This window comes from Dromaius novaehollandiae, chromosome 14, assembly GCF_036370855.1.
Source record: "Dromaius novaehollandiae isolate bDroNov1 chromosome 14, bDroNov1.hap1, whole genome shotgun sequence".
Lineage (NCBI taxonomy): Eukaryota > Metazoa > Chordata > Aves > Casuariiformes > Dromaiidae > Dromaius > Dromaius novaehollandiae.
In genome coordinates, this window is record NC_088111.1 from 20714519 (window position 1) to 20738185 (window position 23667).

Consider the following 23667-nt stretch of genomic DNA (forward strand, 5'->3'; position numbering starts at 1 on the left):
ACGAGTGCAGCACTGGCAAGCCTGAAGACAGGCACCAATACCATCCTTCCGACTCCAGTGGGACTACCTGGAAGGTGAAAAGCTGAGCAAGGGCACAGCTTCTGGGTAGGGTCTGAGCCTTAACGAAGCCCAAGCTGTAACTGTATGTCAGCTGCCTAACGAGATAGCGGTATGAATAATCAGCACTGCTGGAAAACAAAGCATCTCTGACATCTGAGGGGGAGAATGAATGCAGCTGAATTTGGCCCCTCCCTGGCTTCTTTTTTCTTCATATTTCATGCAGTAAGGAGAAACCTATAATGGTCCCTGCTTGAGCACTGTCATCTCCAAAGATTTTCTTGAGGCATCCAAGCTGTTTGGAGGACTTGGGTTTTCTATTTTTAAGTTTAAAAAAGGTATTTTGCATTTTCTGGGGTGCTAGGGTTCCTTTTGCCTCCTTTTCTACCCGTTTTTTTGTAGAAACTGGCCAATTGCCTGTTTCTTGTTCCTCAAAGCACTGTGTGCACTTCCAGTTACTCTGGGGTAAGGAGCTGTTTTCTTGTGGCTTCATTAGTGTAATAGCATGGGCTGATAAGGACGGAGAGAGCACAACAGGACATTGATGACAGGACCACAGGACACAGGTCAGCCAAGAACAGCCACAGTACCCCACTGAACACAAAAGCATTCTCAGATGCTCAGTGTCAACCAATGTCCCATCCCCACAACCTCTGCTGAATCAGAGCCTTGAACAGAAACCTCAGTGATTGTCTTCACCCTATTAGTGACTGAATTTGGGGGCCACTGGGATTTAGCAGATCTCCCAAAATCACTCAGTGAAATATCCCTGTTTAGCTAGGAAGTCCCCTATAATATGCACATAGATCTCCCCATAGTCAACCTGCCACTGGTGACCACAGCTTGATTTGGTCAAGCTTTTAATTAGGTATAACTACCATTAGCCAGTGTTTATTAATTGCTGAAGGCTTATCTCACCTTCAGTTGCATGTTCTGGATGTACTGGAAGTCACCAGTGGTGTGACAGATGGCAGAGATCTGTCTGAGCTAGCTGTCCGGGTTCCCTCTGCAGTCAGTAGAGAGATTAGGCACTCCTAGAGCAGGATTCATTTCCTCATAAATTAGACAGTGAAGATGGGTCAGACGTATCTGCAATGGGACCTGAAACCACCAGCAAATGACGTTGAAGCTTGTACTCTTCCACATGGTGTTCTGAATCCAAAGAGACAACCAAGCAACCGTACGCTCTTCTCTTCCCACTCCACACATCATAGGAAGCACATTCTTATTCTGATACCCGCTTTGGTTAATGACAGAAATCTGTGGGAGAGCTCCAAGCTTTCAGATCTCACCTCTGTGCACACCATGTTGTAATGATGCAGTAGAGACAAGATATTTTCCTCCTTTAATGTACTTGGATACACCATACCCTGAGCGAACTAGTGCTATCTACATGTCTCCCCATAGTCTACTCAACCCAAGCAAATCAGTGTATGCAGCCTGATTATGCCTCGTCTTCCCAAAGCCAGTAACCACAACAGAAACATGCTGCAGTTAACAGAAACCTGTCTGATTGCTTTCAAGACTAATACTGTCACTTCCACCACTAAAGGCAATTTTTGTGTGTGCTTCTTGAGAGCTTAGAAGGCTTGAAGAAAGGCTGCAGAGCCACCGTCCATAGCGTGCACTGTGCTTCACATGAAATAACTACTGGAGGAAGAAAAGAGACAACCCTGCTAGAGACGATGTGCAGTCTAGGAGAGTATGGATCGGGTTTGAAGGACATTGCAAACTGCCAGTCTTTCCCAGGAGATTCTGCCTGTCAACAGGCTCAGGCATAACAAAACACCACTTTACAAAACAACATCTCTGGCAGGTGAACACACGAAAATCTCTTCTTACACTGTCATACACTAAAGAACTGTTCAGACATTAGCCAGGTTGGTTGTGCAATACCTTATGTGAGGACCAGCTTTTGAAGGGATTGCAAGGCTGATGCAATTTCTGATCGCTCTGTGGCCCAGCTGTCTATCTGGCACTGCAGATGAAAGCATGTTCTGAAAATACTAGAACTGTGTATTTGAATAAAAAGCTAGAACAATCTGTGGTTATTTCTTTTCTTTCTCTCCTCCATACCAGAAAGGATTATCAGGTATCTTGCTCATGCTGCACTGATAGGCAGTAGCAGGCTACTGTTCCCACCAGCACGTGCTCCTAAGATGATGCTAGGCAGCAAGGCTGAGTAAGTAGCATGAGAAACTGGAAATTTTCATTCATGAGAAGAAATTTAATGTAATTGACAGTACTGAAACCTGCTACGATGATTCACGTGATTGGAATATTAAAGTCTCTGCGTAGGAAGGGTGAAGCAGAGAAGGAAGAGGAAGACACTATTTACTTAATATATGTGCCATTATTTTTTCTTTAGAATTACAGATCTTTTAGAATAGACAGCATTTGAAGAAACATAGATTTACGTTTTTACCAAGGACTGGGAAGAGGCACAGCACATTATACCTCTTACACTGAACCAAAACACAGGATTGCATGAGTTCTTCCTTAAATATATGTTCTCAACGGATAGAAAGACACAATGCCTTATGAAGGACTTTGATTTGCAGGTCCTACACTAGAAGCTCACAGAGGCAGTGGTAAAACACCACATGCATTTCTAAATACTATAGATGATAACTTTCTAATACACAAGGCACTACAGACAGCAGAAGGTCTAGAAGTCGCTAGCTGTCCAGAGACCCAGCTATGCTTGACTGCGTCCCTTGCAGACCAACAAGAAGATGGTCTCAGCCAGTGATATACATACTCAGTACTCTAAAATGACTATTTTGACAAACTGGGAGATGGGGTAAAACTGATTGTAAAGAGATACTTTGAAAAATGAGAGTGAAAAATTTAACAGTTCTTTAAGGGGAGCTTACTGGATGTCCCTAAAGTCATAACTTCATAGTTAGGAAAACAAGCAGCTCACTTAAAATCCCACTTGCTAAATGAAGGCTCAGAGTGGAAATGGAATATACAATAGGGAAAGAGCGATCAATATAAATGAAAAATTACAATGTGTAGAAAACTGATAAGGGAAGCTAAAGATAGCAGGGGGAAACGCACAGCTGGACAGGGAAAATAAGTACATCTATTATTAGGAAAGAAATAAATTCTAGCAATGTTCCATTTTTAGGCAGAGGTTCTAGGAAAGGCTGCAGAAGAGGCAAATAGAGTCAATAAGTATGTGTTTTGTACTTGGGAAAAAAGACAGAATGAAGTACTTCCTAGGAGAGAGATTTTTTTTTTTTCCTAATCCGTCAGTAATCTCACTTACATCTAAGAAGCCCAAATGTTATTAAATAGTCAGCCCAAATAATATGCACCCCCAAATTTTAGAAGATTTGGGAGAGCCTTCCGGGCACTGCTGCTTATTTTGAACAACTTCAAGTTGCCACTTCCAGATGGCAAATGACTGATTTACAGCAATATTCAAAACCAAATGTAAGATGAGCTAGTTAACTACAAAATGGTCAGCTTGACATAAGACCCAGAAGCCAGGGCTCATCTAGGATTAAATTAAGAAATAATTAAAGGATATGAGTTATAATTAAAGTCAGTCAGCATGTCTTTATGGAAAAGAGAGCTTGTCAAATGAACCTGATTTCATTCTTTAGTGAATACAGGTTTAGTTGAAAAAGACACTGTGTACATTACATCTGTGCAGTTAGAGTGTTAAGTGCTTCATGACATTCTGATTTTAACAGGTAGTACTATACAATATCAATAAAGCACATTAAAAAAGATTAAGAACTGGCTGACAGATCTCAAACAGTAGTCAATGGGGAATCATTAAATAGAGGTGTTTTCAGCAAGGCTCCACAGGGAGCATGCTAGTCGATATTTTCATCAATGATCAAGAAAAAAAAAAACAGAAACCCTCCTCAAAAAATTAGCAGATGACAGAAAGATTGATATAACAGTAGATATTGATGAGGAGAGACTGAAATGTGGCTTGCTTAGTAATGCTGAACCCGTTCAAACATTGTATATGTGAATGCAGCCCAGTGCAAAATTATACACCTACAAAAAAGGATTACAGGCTGTATTTATGAACAGAGACTGTATCCCAGACAAGAAAGAGACTCCAGAAAGGCTCAAAGGTCACCATGGGTGAACAGCTCAACACAAGGCCCTAATGTGATGCTGTGATGAAAAGAGCTGACGCAGTTCTTCAAGGAGAGGAGAGTTATATATATAGCACTGATGAGACTGACACAGCCTTGCAATTAAAATGGCCATGCTTAAAATGAGAAACTAAAATACCTAACAGGCTGGAGAGACGAGTCACAAAATTGATCCAAGGGCTGGAGAAAATGTCCAGCAGCAAAAGACTTGAGCCCTATGCAATTTATCGGCACCTCCAACTCTTCCCCCCCCGCCGCGCCCCCCTCCCCCCCCCCGAAAAAAAGCAGAGTGCATTTCAGGGGAGAAAATATCCAATGCCAACCACTCTTTTGTCTAACAGAGACACATGGAGAACCACTGACTGGGAGTTGAAGCCCAACAAGTCCAAATGAGCTTCAGATCAGGACTAAATGCCTCTCAGAGAGGGATGCTTAGGCCAGCCACAATCTTCTCAGCTCACAGTAGAACTGGGTGGGCAGCATTTACATACCTATAGCACATGGGAGGCCAAACCACATGATCTAAGAGTGTTTTTTGAACCTAAATCCCACAACAGTGAATCCCAGTGTTTAACTGGAGCTCAAAGCCCAAGCAACATGGTGAGGACAGGTGACTCAGGAGACAGTACAGGCTCTGGAGCAATGAAGACTTGCAGAGCCACTGAGCAGCAAAAATGGGAGCTAGCTCCTCAAATGCTGGGGTTTAGAGCTAGAAGTCCCAGTGGCTACGAGAAGTCCCCATCAGACATTGTGCTGGAAGCAGAGTATGCTGGAAACGTCCGCTCTAAACAGTCTGAGAAACACCAACTCTCCAGCAGACAGTGCTGGCAGAGTGGCTCAGGGAATGTCTAAACCCATTTCTCCCTCTCAGGCACCTGGTTGCACAGGCCGTGGGAGTGATCGCTAATGTGGGTGTGAACATTACCTCCCATGCCAAAAGCATCTCTGTGTTGACTCACTGCAGCAACACTTTGCTCTCTTGCTTAGAATGCAGCCTTGGATATTTTATTAAAAAATGCCCATCTTCCTACGCCTGATTCCCTTTTTCTGATTAATGCAGAGTGTAGCAAATGGAAAAGGGCTGCAGCTGGTGCATAGGTGGCTTCTTTGCTGTTCTCAGCTCCGAGCTGGCAGGGTCATCCTCCCATTCAGCAAGAGGGAAATACAGTGTCTAGTTCAAATCAGTGAGGAAGACAGATGCCATATCAACGGCCCCGCTGAAGGACCTAGGACCTCCAGCAAGAGGCTACCAAGCGGTCGTGCCCATTCAGCTCCACATCACCCCCACCCCAGCATCACTCCAAACCAGGAACTCAGTTCTTCTCTTCATGGATGCTCTATTTCTAGGGTGAAACAGCAAGTTCTTCTCTATTTTCACTCAAAGCATAGGTTCTTCTGCATGTTTCTTCTGGAGGAATATTGCTGAGGGGAAACAGGTGCTTATATAGCTTTGGGTCTCAGCAATGATCCACAGAGCCTGCTGGCTCTGGGACATCTCTTCATACTTGAATGCATTTGATAACAAACACCAGCCACTACTGTGTGATGGCTGTCAGTTATGGGCAGGATGAGAAATGAGGCAGTGGACTGGGGAGCAGGTGGTAGCCAGCAGTGCAGCCCTTGGCCAGTTTTGGAAGAAGCAGCAAGGAGAGGGCACCCCATGGTAAATGAGATGCTCTTTTCTTGGCAAGAGGCACAGCAGAGAGGTGCCAAGTGAGGATCATCTCCTAACCCCAGTGGGAGGCTCTTCAGGCAAAGCCAGCCCACCCAGTGATGCCAGGCAAGTGCCCCATTCGTTGAAACACACGTCCTGAGATCAGGGCAAAGGGAAGCATGAGTCCATTTGTGGCAACGCTGGAGACTGGGAATCAAGGCCAAGCAGGTTTTAATTGGGCTGGAACTGAATTAGAGAAAAAGAAAAACCCTGCTTTGGTTTAAAGAAAGGGGCTGGGGGGATAGGAGAAAAAAAGCCCTTCAAGTTTCTATGGCAACTGGCACAGTAAGAGCCTACATCGCAGTATCACTTAACACATTAAAACCTGCAGAGAAACAACTGAAACCTACACTTCCTTCCACCAACAGGTCCAGAAGGGGCCATGCCCAGCTGTAGAGTGAGCATGCTGCAAGGGAGGTAGCTGGGTCGTTCTTCGTCCCAGAGTCCCAGAGCAGGGTAGCATGGGTTAAAACAACCCTGACAACTCCTACTTCTGCCCTGCGGCCTTGAACACTGAGGGACAGCTGAAACCAAGTGGCACTTTGTCCCTGACTTCCCTTGGGCCAGGATAGTTTGTTCCTTGCCCTGTAGCTGTCTTCCAGAGCCCAGGCCAGGCTGGGTATTCTGGACCCTGGTAGCATACAGGCATAGGGAGACAAGGGGGGTCTCTAGCCTCACAAATCTGAATGTAGAGCACCTGCCAGAAGCCCCCCACCATGGTCCTTCCGCCCCATCAGCCACAGTTGCTTAGAGATGAGTACTCCCATGTTACAAGCAGCAAAAAATAAAACGAGTAAGAATTGCATTAATTCATAATTCACACCAATTGCGGGCTTCAGTGGGTCTTAATGCAGCACCTAATTCAGTGCTGTCCTCTTGAGCTGCCTGGCTGACAAGACAGAAGGTGGCTTTGACAGGTGGGGAAAGCAACATATGGGCAAATTTCGACTTCTCTGTGGGGAGAGAGGCTGAGGATTACAGGAGACAGCAACTTTCAAGCCTCGTCCTCATAATATTGAGTAGGCTGCTCTGGGATGAAGAAAGTGGAGAAAAGATTTCACTTTTCCAGCAGCTGTTAAACCATCACCTTTGCAGAGAGACAAAGTGAGACAGCCAAAATTGCCAGGTATTGCCTAGAGACGGACGGGAAGGGAGGATGATGACGGGAAACGCACTCAGAGGCAAAACAACAGGGCCCTCAGCCTGGTGCCTCACTCACCTTGCTGTGCGCACAGTGTGCAGACGCATAGACTACGGCTTTCCCAGCTTGAAATGCAAATAGAGATATTAGTCCATCCCAGCTCAGACACCATGGGGCAAATCAGCAGGGATGTCTCTTCCTCAGCCTCCAAGATTCAAACCACCCTTTGTTAGCACCATTCCCTGGTAAGGCCGCATCCCATTCTCTGCTCAGCCAGCCCTGCCACAGGGCTAAGAGGACACGGAGTCCATGCTGGTGCTCAGAGAAGCAAAGCAGATGTGATCTCAGGGGCACAAAACTGTTCCTGAGGATGGAGATGCATCCTGCACCCATTGCAATGCCCTGAAGGAGGACACACACTTCTGTCTCTCGGGGAGAGCCAGCAGGGCTGCAAGAGGCTGCACAGCCCCGTCTCTGCCTGTTCGGCATGCTGCAGCTATTCAATGCCCTCCTAACGTCAGAGGAAGGAACAGCACCAGTCCCCATGGAAGAAAACCATTTTCTGTTCTCCGTGCACCCCATCAAATCAGCAGAAAGTCTCCAGAAACTCTTCCGGGCACAGGGTGTTACAGATAGGTAGAGACCAGGCAGTCTCAGTTTGCAAGTCCAGCACATCACACGGCAAGAGAAACTTTTCAAAGACCTGACTGAAAGCAATAGAGCCGTGCTGAGGCTCATGTACAAGCCTTTCTCCTGCACTCTCTGCAAACTTCCAAGGCCACTTTATGTCGCCCCATGAACAGTAGCTCCCACCATTCATATCTACTTCTGCTAACCCTCCGCTCCCCTCCAGCTTTAGTCCAGCCCTGCTCTCCATTTCCAGACTGGCATTTGTTGAACCACGACATTTCTCAGAAGTATCTCTTAAGACTTCCCTTCCTTTCCCAGTGCTTAAGGAGGCTTAAAACCCCTCCACCTCCTTGTAACTTAGGCTCTGTATCCACTGGCCAAACCCCCAGGGAAATAGTTTTTTAAGCTTGGTATAAAGTTTCAATGGCTCAAACCATGCTGCTAGGATACCTTTACCAGCATCGTAAACTGCTTTACTTAACTCCTCAGCACGCAATGTAATTAACTCCTTGACTCTTAAGGAAACTGCCTTAGCCACGATTTGGGGTTGGAAGCTAGGATCACATATTTATGATCCCTTTTGGAGAACTCCCCCTCAAATTGCCAACCTACACCCTATTTTTGGGTCATCTGCCCCAACGGACCCCAATTTCTCTCTTCCAAACCCCCACTATTGTGTCTTCCCACTGCCAAAAGAGAGGTTGGCAACAGCACTTCAGCCTTTCCAAAGCCTAGGTTGGGAGAAGCATTCTCCACCTATATGAACACGGTTTTTGGATGATTTCTCTTAGTGAGTTTCCCATAGCTTCAGAACAGATACCTAGAACTCAGCATCGCTTCTCCGTACCCCACTACCTTCCCTTACATCAGCTGTATGGTCTCTTACTCCTTTCTTTTTTCCGTGTGATTCCTCCTCCCATTGCTTGGCATCTTGGAGGTGAACTTGCAGGTAAAATTGAGTTACTTCATGCGTACCTCAGCTGAATGACTCAGCCACTGCTAAAGAAGTCAAACGTGGCATATATGTGTATCCTTGTTATTGCTACTACTGTAATAATAATGTCTGAATTAAGGAGGCAACACCCCACTTAGGAACACATCTAGCTTGTGATGACGCCCTTTAATGCTTCCAAAATGTAAATACTGATTTCTAGATCCTTTAAAATGCCAAGGTTTTATAAGACAATGATTCAACAATAAAACATTCACTTTCATCCAAATGCTGGCACAGAAAGGTCTTAGTCTAAAAGATCAAATGTTCTATCTTAAGAGCAGGGTGACAACGAGTTAGCTGCAGACACTCTGGCGTAACAAATACTAGAAGGCAAAACAAACAAGAGACGCTGCTCTATGTAAAGTGGTTTCAAAGGCTTGCTGCATGTATACATTTCTGAGGCTTAAGCATAGAAGGTGGGTGGTGGCCTTTAATCTGAAACGAAGACAGAGCAATAAGATACATATATAAAAGGGCTGTGGGATTCTTCTGGAGCAAGGTGTGAGCTTTGAGGCATCAAGTCTCTTCAACATGGCTATATCTTCCCAAGGGACTGAACAGCAGAACAGTCAAGCAAATTTTGTGTCGCTACAGCCTGGCAAATAATAACTGCTTGAGGATGAAGACTCTCTTGACAGATGAGCACTGCTCTCAGCAAAGGAGACAGCACAGGTAGCGAGAGCAAACAGTTCCTGCTCATGCAGCAAATCAGTGACACTTTAATTAAAACCAGGTACTTCAGTCTACCTTTGCTTGAGGTTGTAGCATTATTATTACAATGAACATTTCTTTCTGGGTTTGAAGAAACTGAGTTCTAATCAGTGCCTGACACTGAAGAGCAACTAGATGTTACAGAGACTTAGCAAACACATCAGCCTTTCTTGGTCAGTGCCAGGGTACTTACAGGGCACTTACAGGGCCTTCCAACCACTCCTTCCAGGACAGTTATTAAGAAAAAGCATCTCTGACTCAGGAGATCCTATTCCTCTCTCCAAGCATGGTCCTTGGGTCTTTAACAGGCAAGCCCTTGCTCAGGAAACTGCCTTGATTTGCTCCATAAAGTAAACAAGGGCCTTCTGTCAGCACTTTAGAATGGCCTTTGGAAGCACCGAGAACATTACAGCTGTATTAGCAATTTTCTAAACTGGGGTAACAAGCTAGCGAGCAGTTCAGGGGCTGGATTCGGCCAGCGAGGCACTTCCTCCCTGCTCCCTAGGAATGCTAGCCAGACCCCAGCCAAAGTGGGCTTGCAGGGAGTATTGGGATGGGGAAAGCACATTCCCAAGCTGGATCAGACAAGGTAAGATCAAGGTAAGACAAGGTAAGGATATACGATGCACATTTTGACATCCAAACAACCTGCTTCAGAAACACAGCATGAGAAGGATATCTGTCTGTTCTAAGCGGACGCAGTACAAGGTCAGAGCAGCTAACATAGGTGGTAAAACCTGTGCAGATGTGGTCTTGGTGCTGAAGTGATGGTCATCCCCAAGTTATCAGACTCCTCTCTCAGGAATTTTAGCCACAGAAACTGTTTGAGTGTCTGTTCTTCCTAAATTGGTCTCTAGCCTACCCAGTTCTCAGGTATTTTTTTAAGATTAGTGCTTCGACTTCTGTGACTTCAAGCAGCATTCTTGCATTTAACGTAGAAAGAGGGAATATTATCTCACAGACACACAAAAAGCCAGGAATCAAAACTCCTGACACTGGCCAGCTCCAGGAGGAACATACATAACCACCGTCACCAAGGGAAATAAAAGTGCTTCCAGAAGAGCAGACAGCAACATCATTTCAGGTCTTGCTGGCTCAGTCACTAGCACCTCTGACTTCCAGCTGTGAAGGTCTAGGATCGCTATTCTTTCTTGAATGTTTGCAGTTCTAAATTTTGGGCAATCTAGTACAAGATCTTTGCCTCAGAACTTCTTGGATGGACTGGTCAGTGGGGAAGAGCCTCGTGTAAGGGCCATCAAAGGTTGGTGGGTGAGGACTGACACCTCTCCATACTCCCAGGACAAGCAGTGACAAAAAAGCATTACTCAGAAGATTTCTAGGGCCTGTGTGGCTGACAGCACAGCACCTAACTCCAGTGGTTGATGTGTATGAAGGTGAGCCATAAGCTTTAAGGACCAGGACACACTGATTGTGTAGGGAGATTCCTAACAATAAAGGCTGACATAACTGGAAAGCAAGCCACAGACAATGACCAGTTAGATAAAAAAAGAAATGAAAAGCAGAGAGCAGTCCTCTGGTGAAAGGGAGATGAACCAGTGAGGTCTTAACTGTTTTTCTACTTCTATAACATATGCCTGTTGCATGTTAGGCAAGTCAGAGCCCACAATACTGACCAGAGACCAGGGACGCTGTTCTGACATGTCTAATGCAGTGAAAGCAGTATGGTCAGCAGAGCCCACTGCTGTCTCAGAAGCACAGAACAGAAAAAGCAGAGGAATTATAAAGTTTGCTCTGGCATTTTGGAGCTAGAGGACCAGCCATCTGTTGCCAAACTTCTATCGGATCACCAGCCTAGCCACACAGATGTGTTCATAAAACATTACTGCTCAACTCAGTTCTGGGAACCAGCTGCAGGCTGCTTCCCATGGTCTTATTGCTCGCAGCCAGCTCACTGGAAACAGCTGGCTTGCCCAGGGCTTAGAGAACACGTCTACAAAAGGTGCTGCAGAAGTGCTGAGCTCTCCTGAGCATCTAATCAGTCTCCACACACAGATCTCCAGCAGCTGCCATGGAAGCACTGCCCTGGAGCCCACGCACAGCACGCACCAGCGAGGGAACCGGGGAAAGGGGCTCTACACCTGTGCACATCTGTTTTTTTGCCGCTGTGGGCATTATTGAAAAGTACCATTCTCTACTGAGGAACAGAGGCTTCAATCCTGCCAGATATTGAGGTCCTCCGCAGTCTGGCCCAGCTATGCAGGCCAGGCGGTAGTAGGGAGAGCGAGTCTGTCTGGAACAGCAGCTGGTAGACCAAAAAGCCAAGGCAGGCAGTGGGCAGAGGTGCCAGGCACCATCACAGCCCTAAGTTCTACCGGTCCCAGAGCAGAAAAAGTACAAAACAGCCCCTGAGGAATGTAAATAGCATGGACTTTAACCAAAGTCATCATATTCTGAGGAGTCAAGTCACAGTCCGATATCACAAGCCACTTGGCCAAATAATGGTGCTCCCTGAGCCTTGTGGCACAGGGAAAAGAAAAAGAGACAAAAGTGGCTTAAGGAGAAGAGCCGAGGGGCATCAACGCATACGTGTTATCTCTAAAAGCATCTTTTTTACCAGAGAGACTAACGAGGAGCTAAAGAGCACCAGTAAGATACCCTGCATCTACAAGACTTTCTGCACCAGCACCCACCATCATGACCCAACAATTTTGCCACTTCAGTGAGCTGAGAAGCCCATGTTCTCTGTCATAAGGGAGAAACATCCCTAATTTCTCTGATGAGATGAGCTGTAACAGTAAGACTAATTATTGCTATCTAGCTCCAAAATTGCCCAGTAGGAATGAGCTCTTAGCATGTTTCCTCCAAACTTTGCCTTAAAGTCTCACAAAAACTTCAACTGGCATAGGGGTACTAGAGATCCTTTAACCTTTTCTAAGCATGCCACATAAGAGTGCTGCAGCAAGAAGCATAGCAATCTTGGATGACTATTATTAAAAATCACAAAAGCCTATTTATAAATCCTTTGCCAAATGTGTGTTGATTTTACCATTGTATCCACGATGATTCCATAAACTCCTGGTATATCCCTCTGATCTCCCAGAAATCTCGGCAGGATTAAACAGCTTGGGAAATGGCTTTGGCTTGATTTTTCAGAAGTGTTGAGCTGCCAGTGGTCTTGGAAAGCTGATGATCACCACTGCCTTGGGATGAATGGACAGAGGAGCTCTTTGAAATTAGACCTTTCTGGTACAGACCTAGCAGACCAGTGCTGAGCTTTAGTGGATTGCGAGGGAGGGCAAGGGGTGGAATGCTTAGTGGTTTAAATAAAGAGGATCCAACAGATATCTGAAAATTGCTCTGTAATACACAGATACCCGTAATTGCTCTCCCCATCACAGAGGGCAAACAGACAGCTCTGGAAGATGCTCTATGATAAAGCTTAAAATCCCAAGTGTGCCACTGAAGAATTTGTTTCGATGCTAAGAGTAAATCAGACAAAGCAGTGAGGGAGGATGATCTGTGTATTGCTGGGGAGTAGATATGTAGGAATATTTTGGAAAGCAACAAGGAAACAGCAAAAGCAGAAGTACAGTGAATGTTGGAGGAGAAAAGGTTCCCCCCCGCCCCTAACCAATTCATTTTGAATATTCCAGAAACACCCTCCAACGACAATCCTGCATGTCAGAGCACAATTTCACAACTTCTGGAACAAGAACAATCTCTAAAAACATACCTATGGCATTTTTTTCAGAGCAGAAAAGGCAATAGCATAATGGTATTTCACTTCCCCTAAACACAAGCAGGAGCAATACAACACCCCATGTGTGAACATGCTCAGCAGCACAATGCATAGATGTTTTATGGTCAGGTCCAGAACTGAAACTCTAACTGTGGGTTTTACATGAGGTTGCCTTTATCCAAATAATCACGATGCCAGATTTCCTTCCAGCAAAGAGACCTTTCTTGACTTGAAGGTGCCATTCTGCAGTGAGGCTCTGGAAATGCTGGGTGCAACAATATAAATCATCTGAGAGTGCACGCTACGTTTGCATTTTAATAAGGGTCTCAGAGGTTGACAGCTTTTTAAAGTGCTCCGTTCTCTCTCGCTTACAGACTGTTGCAGCCAGCCCAGAGCCATGGCCAAGGGCATGCACTAGGTAACCAACTGCTTATGTTACTGGGGTGATTTGCAGATCCTTTGTTCATGCTCATGGATCTGAGGGCTCCAGAGAGCCCTCTTCCTTTTCTTTCAGCCTTATGGCTCGCCGTGCTTTACAGAACGCTTACAACGGATGGAAAAAGACAGGCATCAATGCCAAAGCACTGGCTGTGGAAGATGTGTTCCAACATCAGCCAGCTGCAACACAGAACTAAATCACTCGATTCTCCAAAGCAGCTCAGCTGTGCAAACCCAGGGCAGAGGGAGCCAGAGGTGGAAAGGTCACCTCTGCAGTCCCCACTCCCCTGGCCGCCAGGTACCAGCTCTCTCCCTGAGGCTCACTCAAGCTGTCTTGATTCCTTCTGACCTGATCTAGCAATTTGCATATGCCCTGAAGCAAAAATGATTGACAACCCTTCCACTGTTATCCTCACTTGTGTAATTGCAGCAGCTATTCTTGTACATTGAAATGTCTAATCTTAGTAAGCCACAGAGCTGCTCGATAATATGGAGCAACTGGGAATTTCCATGCAATTACTCACCACGGCTACTGGCACTTACTTTGGTTGGTAAAAGTCCTTCTTGTCTGCTGACCCCAGGCTCTGCAAGACAAAAGACAAAACAGGTATGTTTAACCCTTTAGCAAGCGAATGTAACTGAGGAACACAAGGTGAGCAGGAAAAGCCATGTCTATCTTTTTTGCTGATCGGTAGGTATGTCTGGGCAGTCTGGACTGGGTAGGGGCACTCCGTGCCGCTTTTCACAGGCAGGCAGCACAGGACCTCCAGTGATCAAATGCCCTGCAGGCTTACCCCGTCATGGCCGAGGACATAAAATGCCAGGGAGCTGCAATCTGCCCCTGGCTGCAGACCTCAGCACTGGCAGGACACGACTCCTGCTGCCAGTGCACTGGGGTACCAGCTCGGGGGATTACAGAGTGGGGGGGGACACGCAACAACAGCTCCCATGTCAATGGCTGAAGTCAACATTTCCCAAGCCATGAGATGGCTTCCCAGCCTCTCAGGCAAACAAGAAAGAATAAAAACAGCGATATGAGCCAAACTTAATTTATTCAGGTATGTCTATGTCTCTCGTCACTTGCAGACGTGTGGCACCTCGCAGTCAGGAAGAGACTCGTGTCCTCTCGAGCCTGCCCGGCCCGAAGGAGGATGAGGTGCAGGGCTGGCAAAGAGACTGAGCAGTCTATTGCCTGCAGCAAGCCCTTGGCAGAGCAGAGGACTGAACCCGAGTCCCTCAGCCTCTTGCTGGGGACATAACCACAAAATTCTTCTGCCTAGAAAAACTGTATCAAACCCCAAGCATGTGTCTGCAAGTCTGGGTAGCAGTGGCAGCCTGACATGCACTGAGATTCCCATATGCCAATGTTTTCCCCAAGCACCACCAGCTCCACCAACAACATGATCTATTAAAAGTCTAACAGCGTCCCAAACTGCCGGCTCAGGAACCACCGAAACACCAGTGCCCTCCGAGGAGCTCCGAGGCACGCTGGGACTCCGTGCGGGGAGCCCCAGGAGACGACTCCCTTGCTGGCTGTGTGCTCCAGCTGGTGCACCTATGAACACGTGGCTGCATCACACGCACGGAGGGCATGCACCAACTGCCGTGCCTTTTCCCGTTGACAAAGGCGACCAGCTCTGATGAGGCTCTATACGTTCGCGTACATTCACCGCTCTCTCCCTCAACACACCTTATGCTGGAGGCACCCACGGCCCGGGAGACGTAACCCAGAGCCCCAGCAGGCTGAGGCTGGCCCCGCTGCCCTGCTCCAAGGCCCATCCCCGCGGAGCACGGGGCACAACTGCCTGGGCAGGATGCACTCCCGACTCCTTTGCTAGCGCACAAGGAGCAGCGGCAGCCCCACACGGCCAGCAGCTTCCGTCACACCACACCAGGGCAGACAGACAGACAGACAGACCCACCAAACCTGGGCGTCAAGGCCAGCCATTCCGCTGCCGCGCGTCCTCTCCCCCTCGTCTCATGCAAGCTCTTCGCGCCCACCACCCATGCCGTCACGCGGCGGAGCAGGGCGGGAGGTAGCGCAGGGCGGCCGAGCCACCTGCCTGGCCCTGCCGGGCGCAGGCGGCGGCGGCGGCGTGTGCAAGCGCGTACGTGTACGCGCCCGCTGGAAGCGAGCTCGGGCTTTGGAGCTGGTGTTGTACTTTTGCTCTGCGGTTGCCAGGCAATCGCTAAAGCTAACGCCAAAACAGCAGGGAGGAAAGAGGTCGAATACTAATCAGGAGCGCGGGAGCCTTCCCGGGGCTGCGCTGCGCTGCGGCTGCCACCGGCACGGCTCCCCTGCTCCCCGCGCGCCCCACGGCCGCCTCCTCGCCGGCCGCAGTGACGGGTCGCTTCTGCTGCGGGTTTGGAATGCAAGCCAGGAGAGAAAGGCACGGATTAGCTGTTGCCAAAACGTGCACCCCTTTGCAGGGCGGGCAGACCTCGTTTTCATACATGCCGATGACCAAGCGCTGGCAAGCAAAAGCTGGATGGGCCGGCAAGCAATTCCCACCGGTCAGGTGTGCGCGGCACCCTCGGCGAAGCACCGCTCCCAAGCACCCTGCCTGGGTGCCGAGGTCTCGGCATGGCACCGCACCGCGCTCTTCCACATGCTGCAACTCTCCTCTTCCTCACCAAAGCCTTCATCCAACCTCCCCACATGCAAAGGGTCTTGTACCTTCCTCGAGGTTTTCCCTGGGAGATGTTCCTTCCAAAAGCGCTAACTCTATCCCCATCCGCCTTGTTCTCACTCCAGTTCAACACCAAAATGGGCAAATTCACAAAGCTTATGATGAAGGGAAGGCGGGGCCCCTCCAGTCCCTCGGGGCACAGCATTCCCACGAGAGATTTTCCACTTCTTTAAACTTCAAACCTAAAGCTTAGGGTGCCAGTTCCCAAACTACGGAACGGTTACAATGAGGCTCCCAAGCCACAACAAGTTGAGCTTCACCTGATACCTGTGCTAGCACGGATCACGCAGAGCTGTTGATATTTAATGAGAAATAACGTGCTAACAACTTTCTCAACGCCGTCTAAGTGATGGATGGAAAACCGGCATTCCAGCCACCAGACCCCCAACCCCACCGCAGCTGAGGTCCGCAGGAGAAACTCCTATCCACCCCAGAAGGACCTAGGAAGTTTTTTGCCAGCTCAGGACAGAATCCAATCTTTCTAGAGCACTAATAAATAAAGAAAACAATGTTACCACTCTTTTACCTTTCCAAAATGCTGGTGGGGACAACCGCTGTCACCAATAATACCAGAGCAGAAGACAGCAAAGTCTGCAACAGCTCCTTCACAGTCACAGGTGTCTTGGGCATTAATCACGTTTCATCTCTAGCTAGGACAGAGATGGAGGTCTCTGAAGTCACTCTCTCTCATGAGGGAAAATTCACTAGGGAAATTTGGGGAAAAAAGAAGGATCTTCTTGTAAGTTTAGCAATTACTGAAAGAGGAGCTGGAGGAACATTAGTGAAGCCACACACAGACAACTGAGGCTGGGGCGAGGTGCCATAGCCGCAGATGAGAACCACGGCTGGCACAGCAGCCTGCCCTCCCCTTTATTCACCGCACAGCTCCCGAGCCCACGCAGTTTGCAAGCCCCTGGCAGGGTGAGCTGCCTGGGCATACTGAGTGAACGGATTGATGTGAGCTTATCAAGCAACTATTCTTGAAAAGTCATGGAAAACTGAGAGGCTATTAGATATCTGGAATGAAACAACGAAGCACTAACTTTGCAGAGAGGAAAAACAAAACAGTAAAACACGGAGCAACTGTAATAATGATTAATCAAAATATCTGATTTTAAACCGTATTAAGAAAACAGAAAACAAGGAAATGCCAGCAACACGGTCCAGGGAATCAGGCCTGGAACAGGGCTGGGAGCCTTGGATCAGTGCCTCACTCTATGATGACCCTGCTGTCTGATCTTGAGGCCTTTATTCCCTCTTTGTGCCTCAGTTTCTCCGTATTTCCCCAGTAAAGCCCCACTATTTTCCCAGAAGAGAAAGGGATCGTGCACAGCAATCAGATGGAATTCCACAGATCAGTCCCACCACATTTCATTTCCTTCTCCTGAGCATGCACAGAAAGCAACATGGTAGTGGATCCAAAGGGCTCTTGGAGAGAAGCTGGAGAGCACTCGACCGCATGAATCATCACTGCACAGACAAAAATTTGCTGGAAGCTCACAAAGGCAGGAGGAGGTGGTCAGGGCCAGCGGAAAGACCCAGGACAAGGATGTGCTTTCACCTGCCTCTAAGCATGGTCCTGATGAGTAAGTGGAAGAAGTGAACACATGCACACGTGGTGTCATAACAGGAGCCACAGGGGGCCACAGAAAGGGACCTTCCAGTGAAGAGGTTACTAAAACAGGTAGATGATAAACTATGTGATATTCCACTAAGAAAAATGGAAGTAAAACACTCTGGTGAAAGGGAACCAGCAGAAATGCAAACAAATCAACGGGAGGAAGGAGGCAAGAAAGTGGCAATGCCCTAAGAGGCCCAGAGGGCACTTTGGGCCTGGGCTGTGTTTGTGCAGGAATTTATCACATGATGTAGCCAAAACAAAGAATTCCAAAGCAATTTTGCCAAGGGCAAGGCTGCGATAACACCCCCCACGGCCTTGACGTGACTGCCCTGGGAACACTTAGAGCTCAGGGTGGCACCTGGACAGATCCCCCCCAAATGGGGAAGCTGGCCTTTGTGGAAGACTCAAAGATATTAATTAGAAAGCACTTAAATAAGTTCTGATAGGAGGCACTGAGGCTCTGAGATGGCGGGGACGAGCACACATGGGTACCGCCTCACTCACACAGCAAAGAGGATGAAGGGTTAGCAGCCAGAGCATCTCCTCCGGGGCAGCAGGCCTTGCGGCACGTGCTGGAACGGCGCTGCCAGGGACAACCTCTGTCCCCATCACACCGTGGTGGGATCTCAGCACTACCTCGGTAGGAGGGGGTGATTACAGAGAGGCGGTCAAGGGAAGGAAAGGACATAGCAAAGCAGAGCGGGGTAAAACAAAGAAAGGGAAGACAGCCTGAATCTTAGGAAAAGTATCCTGGTGCTGAGATTTAACAGAGTATGAACCAACTCCAGAGGGGAGGGGTAGAGCAACATTTCTGTGGATTTTTAGAAAGCTGACTAGATAAACCACCGAGAACTGTGCAGAAGGGACAATTCCTGGCCTTATAGGGAGCTGGGACTGGCTTTTCTTTTCCAAGTGCTTTGATGCTACAAACCTGTCTGCGCCTGAGGATTGAAAGAGGCCGAGAGCTTCCTAAAATGAGCAAAAGGCAATCTGACATGTTCTTCTTCCTTCTAGGAGGAAGGCTCGATTTCTCCTGATCTGATCGGGGATCTGAAGGCTTTTATACATGAATATATATACATATATACACACACAGACACATATACACACACATATATACATATACAGATATAAATCAAATACCTGCATGCATGCATGCATGCAGTTTTATTGGTTGACCTGCTGACTTTCAGGAGGGCTGGCTGCTGGCTGCTCCTATGCATCAGTGTGTAGCTGAGGTCTCCAAAGAGGCAAAGCTGCAAGGCGATGGCTGCACAGTTTCTCTGCTCTCAAATTAAATCTTAGAGCTGCAGAAGCTCTGGGAGACCTGCTGCTCCTGCTCAGGATGCTGGGGAGATTGTGGCCTTCCCAGGAGGCCAAGAGGGAAGTGTCAGCATCACCAAATTCATAGAGTCCCCTGCAAACCCAAACCCTGCCTCATCACGCGGCATGAGTCACCCTCCAGCGGGGCCTGCTGCATTTCTTCTCACTTGCTCATTTCATTGATGACTCAAGGTTTAGGAAGCCCATTTTAAATCCCTTAATGAAATAATGGAGAGAGTCATTTTTATCGGCAAATATTTTTAAAACAAATATTTCAGAGAAGGCTTGAGCCCATCTCCACCATTCACTCCCGAGACAAGGAGGAGGAGGACTGCAGAGCAGTCCACCTGTTCCACGCGACGTCCTTCTGAACATGGCAATGCCCTGAATCCCTCACCCACCAGTGCTTTTGTGCCTTTGGAGGGCCTGTCTTTCTGAACATGGATATTCGCTGTGCTCCAATATCTTTCCTCTGCAGATCACCTTAATAAAGCAACTACCCAAGACAGAGGAAGCAGCAGAATAGGACACTAAAGCCAAGTCCACAACTCCTGGGCCAGTACGCAGTCTGCCAAGGAGGAGGGATTGCCTGCCAAGACGATTAAGGTGTCATCTCAACCGTGGCTGAAGCGCCTTACCACTCCTATCCTCCTCCTCTCCCTGTGTAATAACTGAACCAGGCTCGTATTGCACTCGTGTTGAACAAAGGACCTCTCAGCTTGATACTCAGAGCTCTCCTGCTCACACCTCTGAAAGGTGCAACATCACAGTGAACTCCTTAGAAATGCCAAGAGGTAGAAAGGAACGCAATGGGAGACCACCTTTCATGATGGTTTTCTACCAAAATTAGAGGAGCTGAAAGGCCAGAGTGGTTTTACTGGCCATGAAGGAACCATAAGGACACAGGCCCAACTTCTCAAAAACCACCCCTTGCAGGTGGTTTTTCATCTGCCTGTAAAAACACAGCCTCCCGAGCCAGTTGAGCAACACGCAGTTGTATTCAGACCTTCACTGAGGTTTGCGCAGTAACATCAAAAGCAAAGCAACAGAGATGAAGCAAAGCCAAGGCAACAGGCTCCTCTCATTTTCCTGATGATGCTCTCAGCACTGCCCTTTCTAGCCCCCTTCACTGTAGCACAGGAGAAGAGAATAATCACACTGAAAAGACACACAACATCCAAAAAAAACCCCTGGCACACAAGATATCAAAGACAGACATTTGAGGGATTGCCTAGTTTTTACTTGAAACATAACCCAGAACTTTCACAAAGCCTTTTGCAAACTTACAGGAATTTGGACTAACATGAATGCTTGACATTATTCTCTTAATTTCGCATTTCAGGCACTAAGTAAATTATTTTGCGAGTTACTTCAATTTTGTATTTCACAAGTCCAAGTTACACGGCATATATAAGCTCTTAGGCAGTCTTTTCTAAGACAGCTCATCCACAAAGCCAGCCTCGCTCATCTCTGATAAGAATTATCACAACATGCTGCAGACACAAAAGTCCAAAACATTTTAAAGGACAGCTCTGAATTCCAAAATTCAGCAGAGATAACAGACAAGGGGTTGGAAACAACAATGCTCACACAGGGGCTAAGGCAGAGGTACTGTATTATTTATTTATTCATACCAGCAGACATCAATTCTGTTATACTTTTTACTCTCCTAAATGTTGCCAAGCATAATCTGGGCTCATCTTTTTTGGGCAGTGTCCCTAAGAGGATGAAGTTATTAGCAAGTCCAAAGAAGCCTCACACACTTCTTTAGAAACTACACCAAAATAATCCCCAAAGACAAGCAGCTGCTTGCAGGTGGCAGCTTTCTAAGTTATTCCAATAAAATCTGGCTCGGTAACTCCCAGAGTAATCAATGCCCACACAAACAAAAGAAGAGACAAAAACCAAGAGATTAGTTATTTTTCCATGCTAGAAGAGTACTCTGCAAAACAAAACTGTGGGCCAACTCAACAGGAGTCTACGCTGCAAACCTGCCACCTACACCTTGTCCCCTGGTAGGATTTCAAATGCCTTCTCCAGCGGCTGTACCGCCGTGCTGCTGCACCCACTGCTGCGGGCAGCGCACCCCAAGACTGAGCCCCGAGACGTGCTGGGTGGGCTCGATCCATGACTTTGGCACGTGCGGCAGCTGCTCAGTCCCCCGGGCAGGCCAGGGCACCGGGGGCTGAGCGAGCGCAGCCCCTCACCCTGCGGCATCTTGCTTGTGGAGCCTGGCAGTCTGCACTGCAGTCCCCAGGCAAGCTCAGCCTATCTGCAACATGCTGCATTTATGCCCAATCAGGACTGTCAGAAGGGCAATAAAATTCAGCGTTTTGGGATGTAAGAGGACAGTTTGGAAGGATTAGGAAGGACTTCTTACACGCTTGCCCCAGCTAACAGCGCTCGAGAGTTTTAGCTCCCCTCCGAACAAGGGCAGAGCAACCCAAGAGCAGCACAGGGCCGGACACGCCACGTGTGCCCTCGGGTTTCTAGAGCCCTTTGCCTCTGCCATGGGCTTGGCGAAGAACTCAAAAGGCTGCGGGAGTGCTCCATCCTCCTCTGCAGGCACAAGCTCCCCTTCGCGGGCTCCCGAACGGCAGCCCGTCTCTCCTGCTCTCCACCCCACCTCCCTCACCCGGCCGCTGAAGGGAGGACCGCCAAGCCGGCCTCCCAGCTGCTCACCGTTTGGCACTGCCTCCTCCAGGCAGCTGATCACTGGGATCACGCCTGCTTGGCATGACCCACCCTCGGCGCCATGCCTCTTCAAAACAGCACCCAGCCCCGGGCTTTCAGGGCCAGCTGCTTAACGCAGCCCCGAGTACGAAGCAGCGAGTCTCCCTCAGTCCTCCAGTCCAGGAGGCTGGATGAACCAGGGCTCTCGGCTGGAAACCACAGTTACAACCTCCACTTTCCGTGTTGCAGTGCTGCAGATCAGCTCTGCGCCAGGAGGGAGCTCTTGGCCACCTGGCTGCCTGGGTCTCTGCGCTTCCAAAGGCAAGTCGTGCTGGACAGCAGATCTTCGTTTGCATGCCGGGAGCACAAGGGTCATTAAGGAACGATCGTTAGCACAGCAGAACAAAACTGGCGGCAAGGGCAAGGGATGGGCCAGGGCAGAACCGCTGCCCACCTGTGCTGGGATGGAGATGGAAGGGGTCAGCACGCGGGAGGAGGAATAACACATGTGATGAGAACCAGAAAAAGGCCTGTATCTCTTAGAGGAAGAGGATTATGGAGCAGCGTCCCAAAAGGAATAGGGAAAACAAAAAAACAAGCCCCTAACTGGTTTTAAAGTGTAGCTTTTGAAATGTGCATAGGACTCAGCTTGAGAAGCCTGGCTATCTCTGCCAACGGGATCAGGAGCGCATTACACAACCTGGCCGACAACTTCAGACACAGGCATCCAGAACGTGGCATTTCAGACTGCGTCACAGCCCCAAGCAGACAGCGACTAAGTTCTGGAGGAGCCGGACCCCCGCGCGCCAGGGGACCACAGCGGGAATTGCGTGCCATCAGCGTTTCTGCAAGCATGACAGCAGGAGGGCAGCCACAGCGGCGGCCCCAGCTTTTTGCCGTTGCAATCCGGTCTCCTTTTGTCTTCACTACGAAGGCTCAGAGGAGAGGGGGTGGACGATTCCCCACAGATATGACCCAGCCAAAGGAGGATGCCAATGCGTCTGACATTTTCATTCTTCAGCGCCTAGCTCATCCCAGCACAGCTCTTGAATGAGAGGCTGAACCAACTATCACTCCTGCTTGCAAACAGCGCTGACCTTGTGCACGCACACGGGGCATTTACACACATTCAGATTTTCCCTGCTTTGACTCTGATGCAAGGTGAAAAGCATTCTGTAAATTCGAGAAAAGTCCCTCTGGACCATTTTGGGGGGAAGGAGAAGGGAAACATGGCTGCAAGTAAGGTTCTCTGAGGTAATCCAGGGAATGGAAAGCATTGCAGCTACTCCATAGTAAGTACAAGCGAGAAAAGCAGGGAATGAATCCCCCACCTCCACTAAGTTTAAGAAAGAATTGACCCTATTTTCCCACTTACAAGTAAACACATAGTTATGCCATACACCATGGCAATAAGCATTCAAGGCAACACACAATATACCTTGTAATAGAAAACACCTGCTGAGTTTAATAGAGAGTCTCAGATTTTATCAAGGAAATATATTTATTCTGATCTATACCAATGAAGGAAAGAAGAGACTAGGGTTTATGTTAAACATAGGATCATATAAAACCTAGACAGTGCACAAAGCAGACTGTCCTGCCCTTCCTCAAAGATACCAGCCCAAACAGTTCACCAGCTAAATGAAATATTCTCCCATTTCCTTGGTTTAAAAAACCTAAAGTAACTTCCCTCCACACTAAGGCTCACCCCAGCCAATGCCTTTCCCAATGTGACCAAATGATGGGCAGAGGTGGTAGCTGGCTTTGCATATTGTCTGGTGGCACTGAACAGAGTCACAGCACTGCCTCAAGCAGGGCTGACATTAGCTGATTCCCTCTCAGGGCTGCTTC

General features: G+C 48.1%; 1 protein-coding gene across 3 annotated transcripts in view; it reads right to left on the reverse strand.

Moving 5' to 3' along the window:
- LOC112983393 (ankyrin repeat and fibronectin type-III domain-containing protein 1-like) overlaps positions 1-23667 on the reverse strand; it is a 311760-nt gene that overhangs the window by 81644 nt on the left and 206449 nt on the right. For all 3 annotated transcript variants that reach the window (XM_064520675.1, XM_064520674.1, XM_026100490.2), the window contains one exon: positions 14053-14093. In XM_064520675.1, the coding sequence (XP_064376745.1) occupies positions 14053-14093 (41 nt within the window). The remainder of the gene's footprint in view (positions 1-14052; positions 14094-23667) is intronic.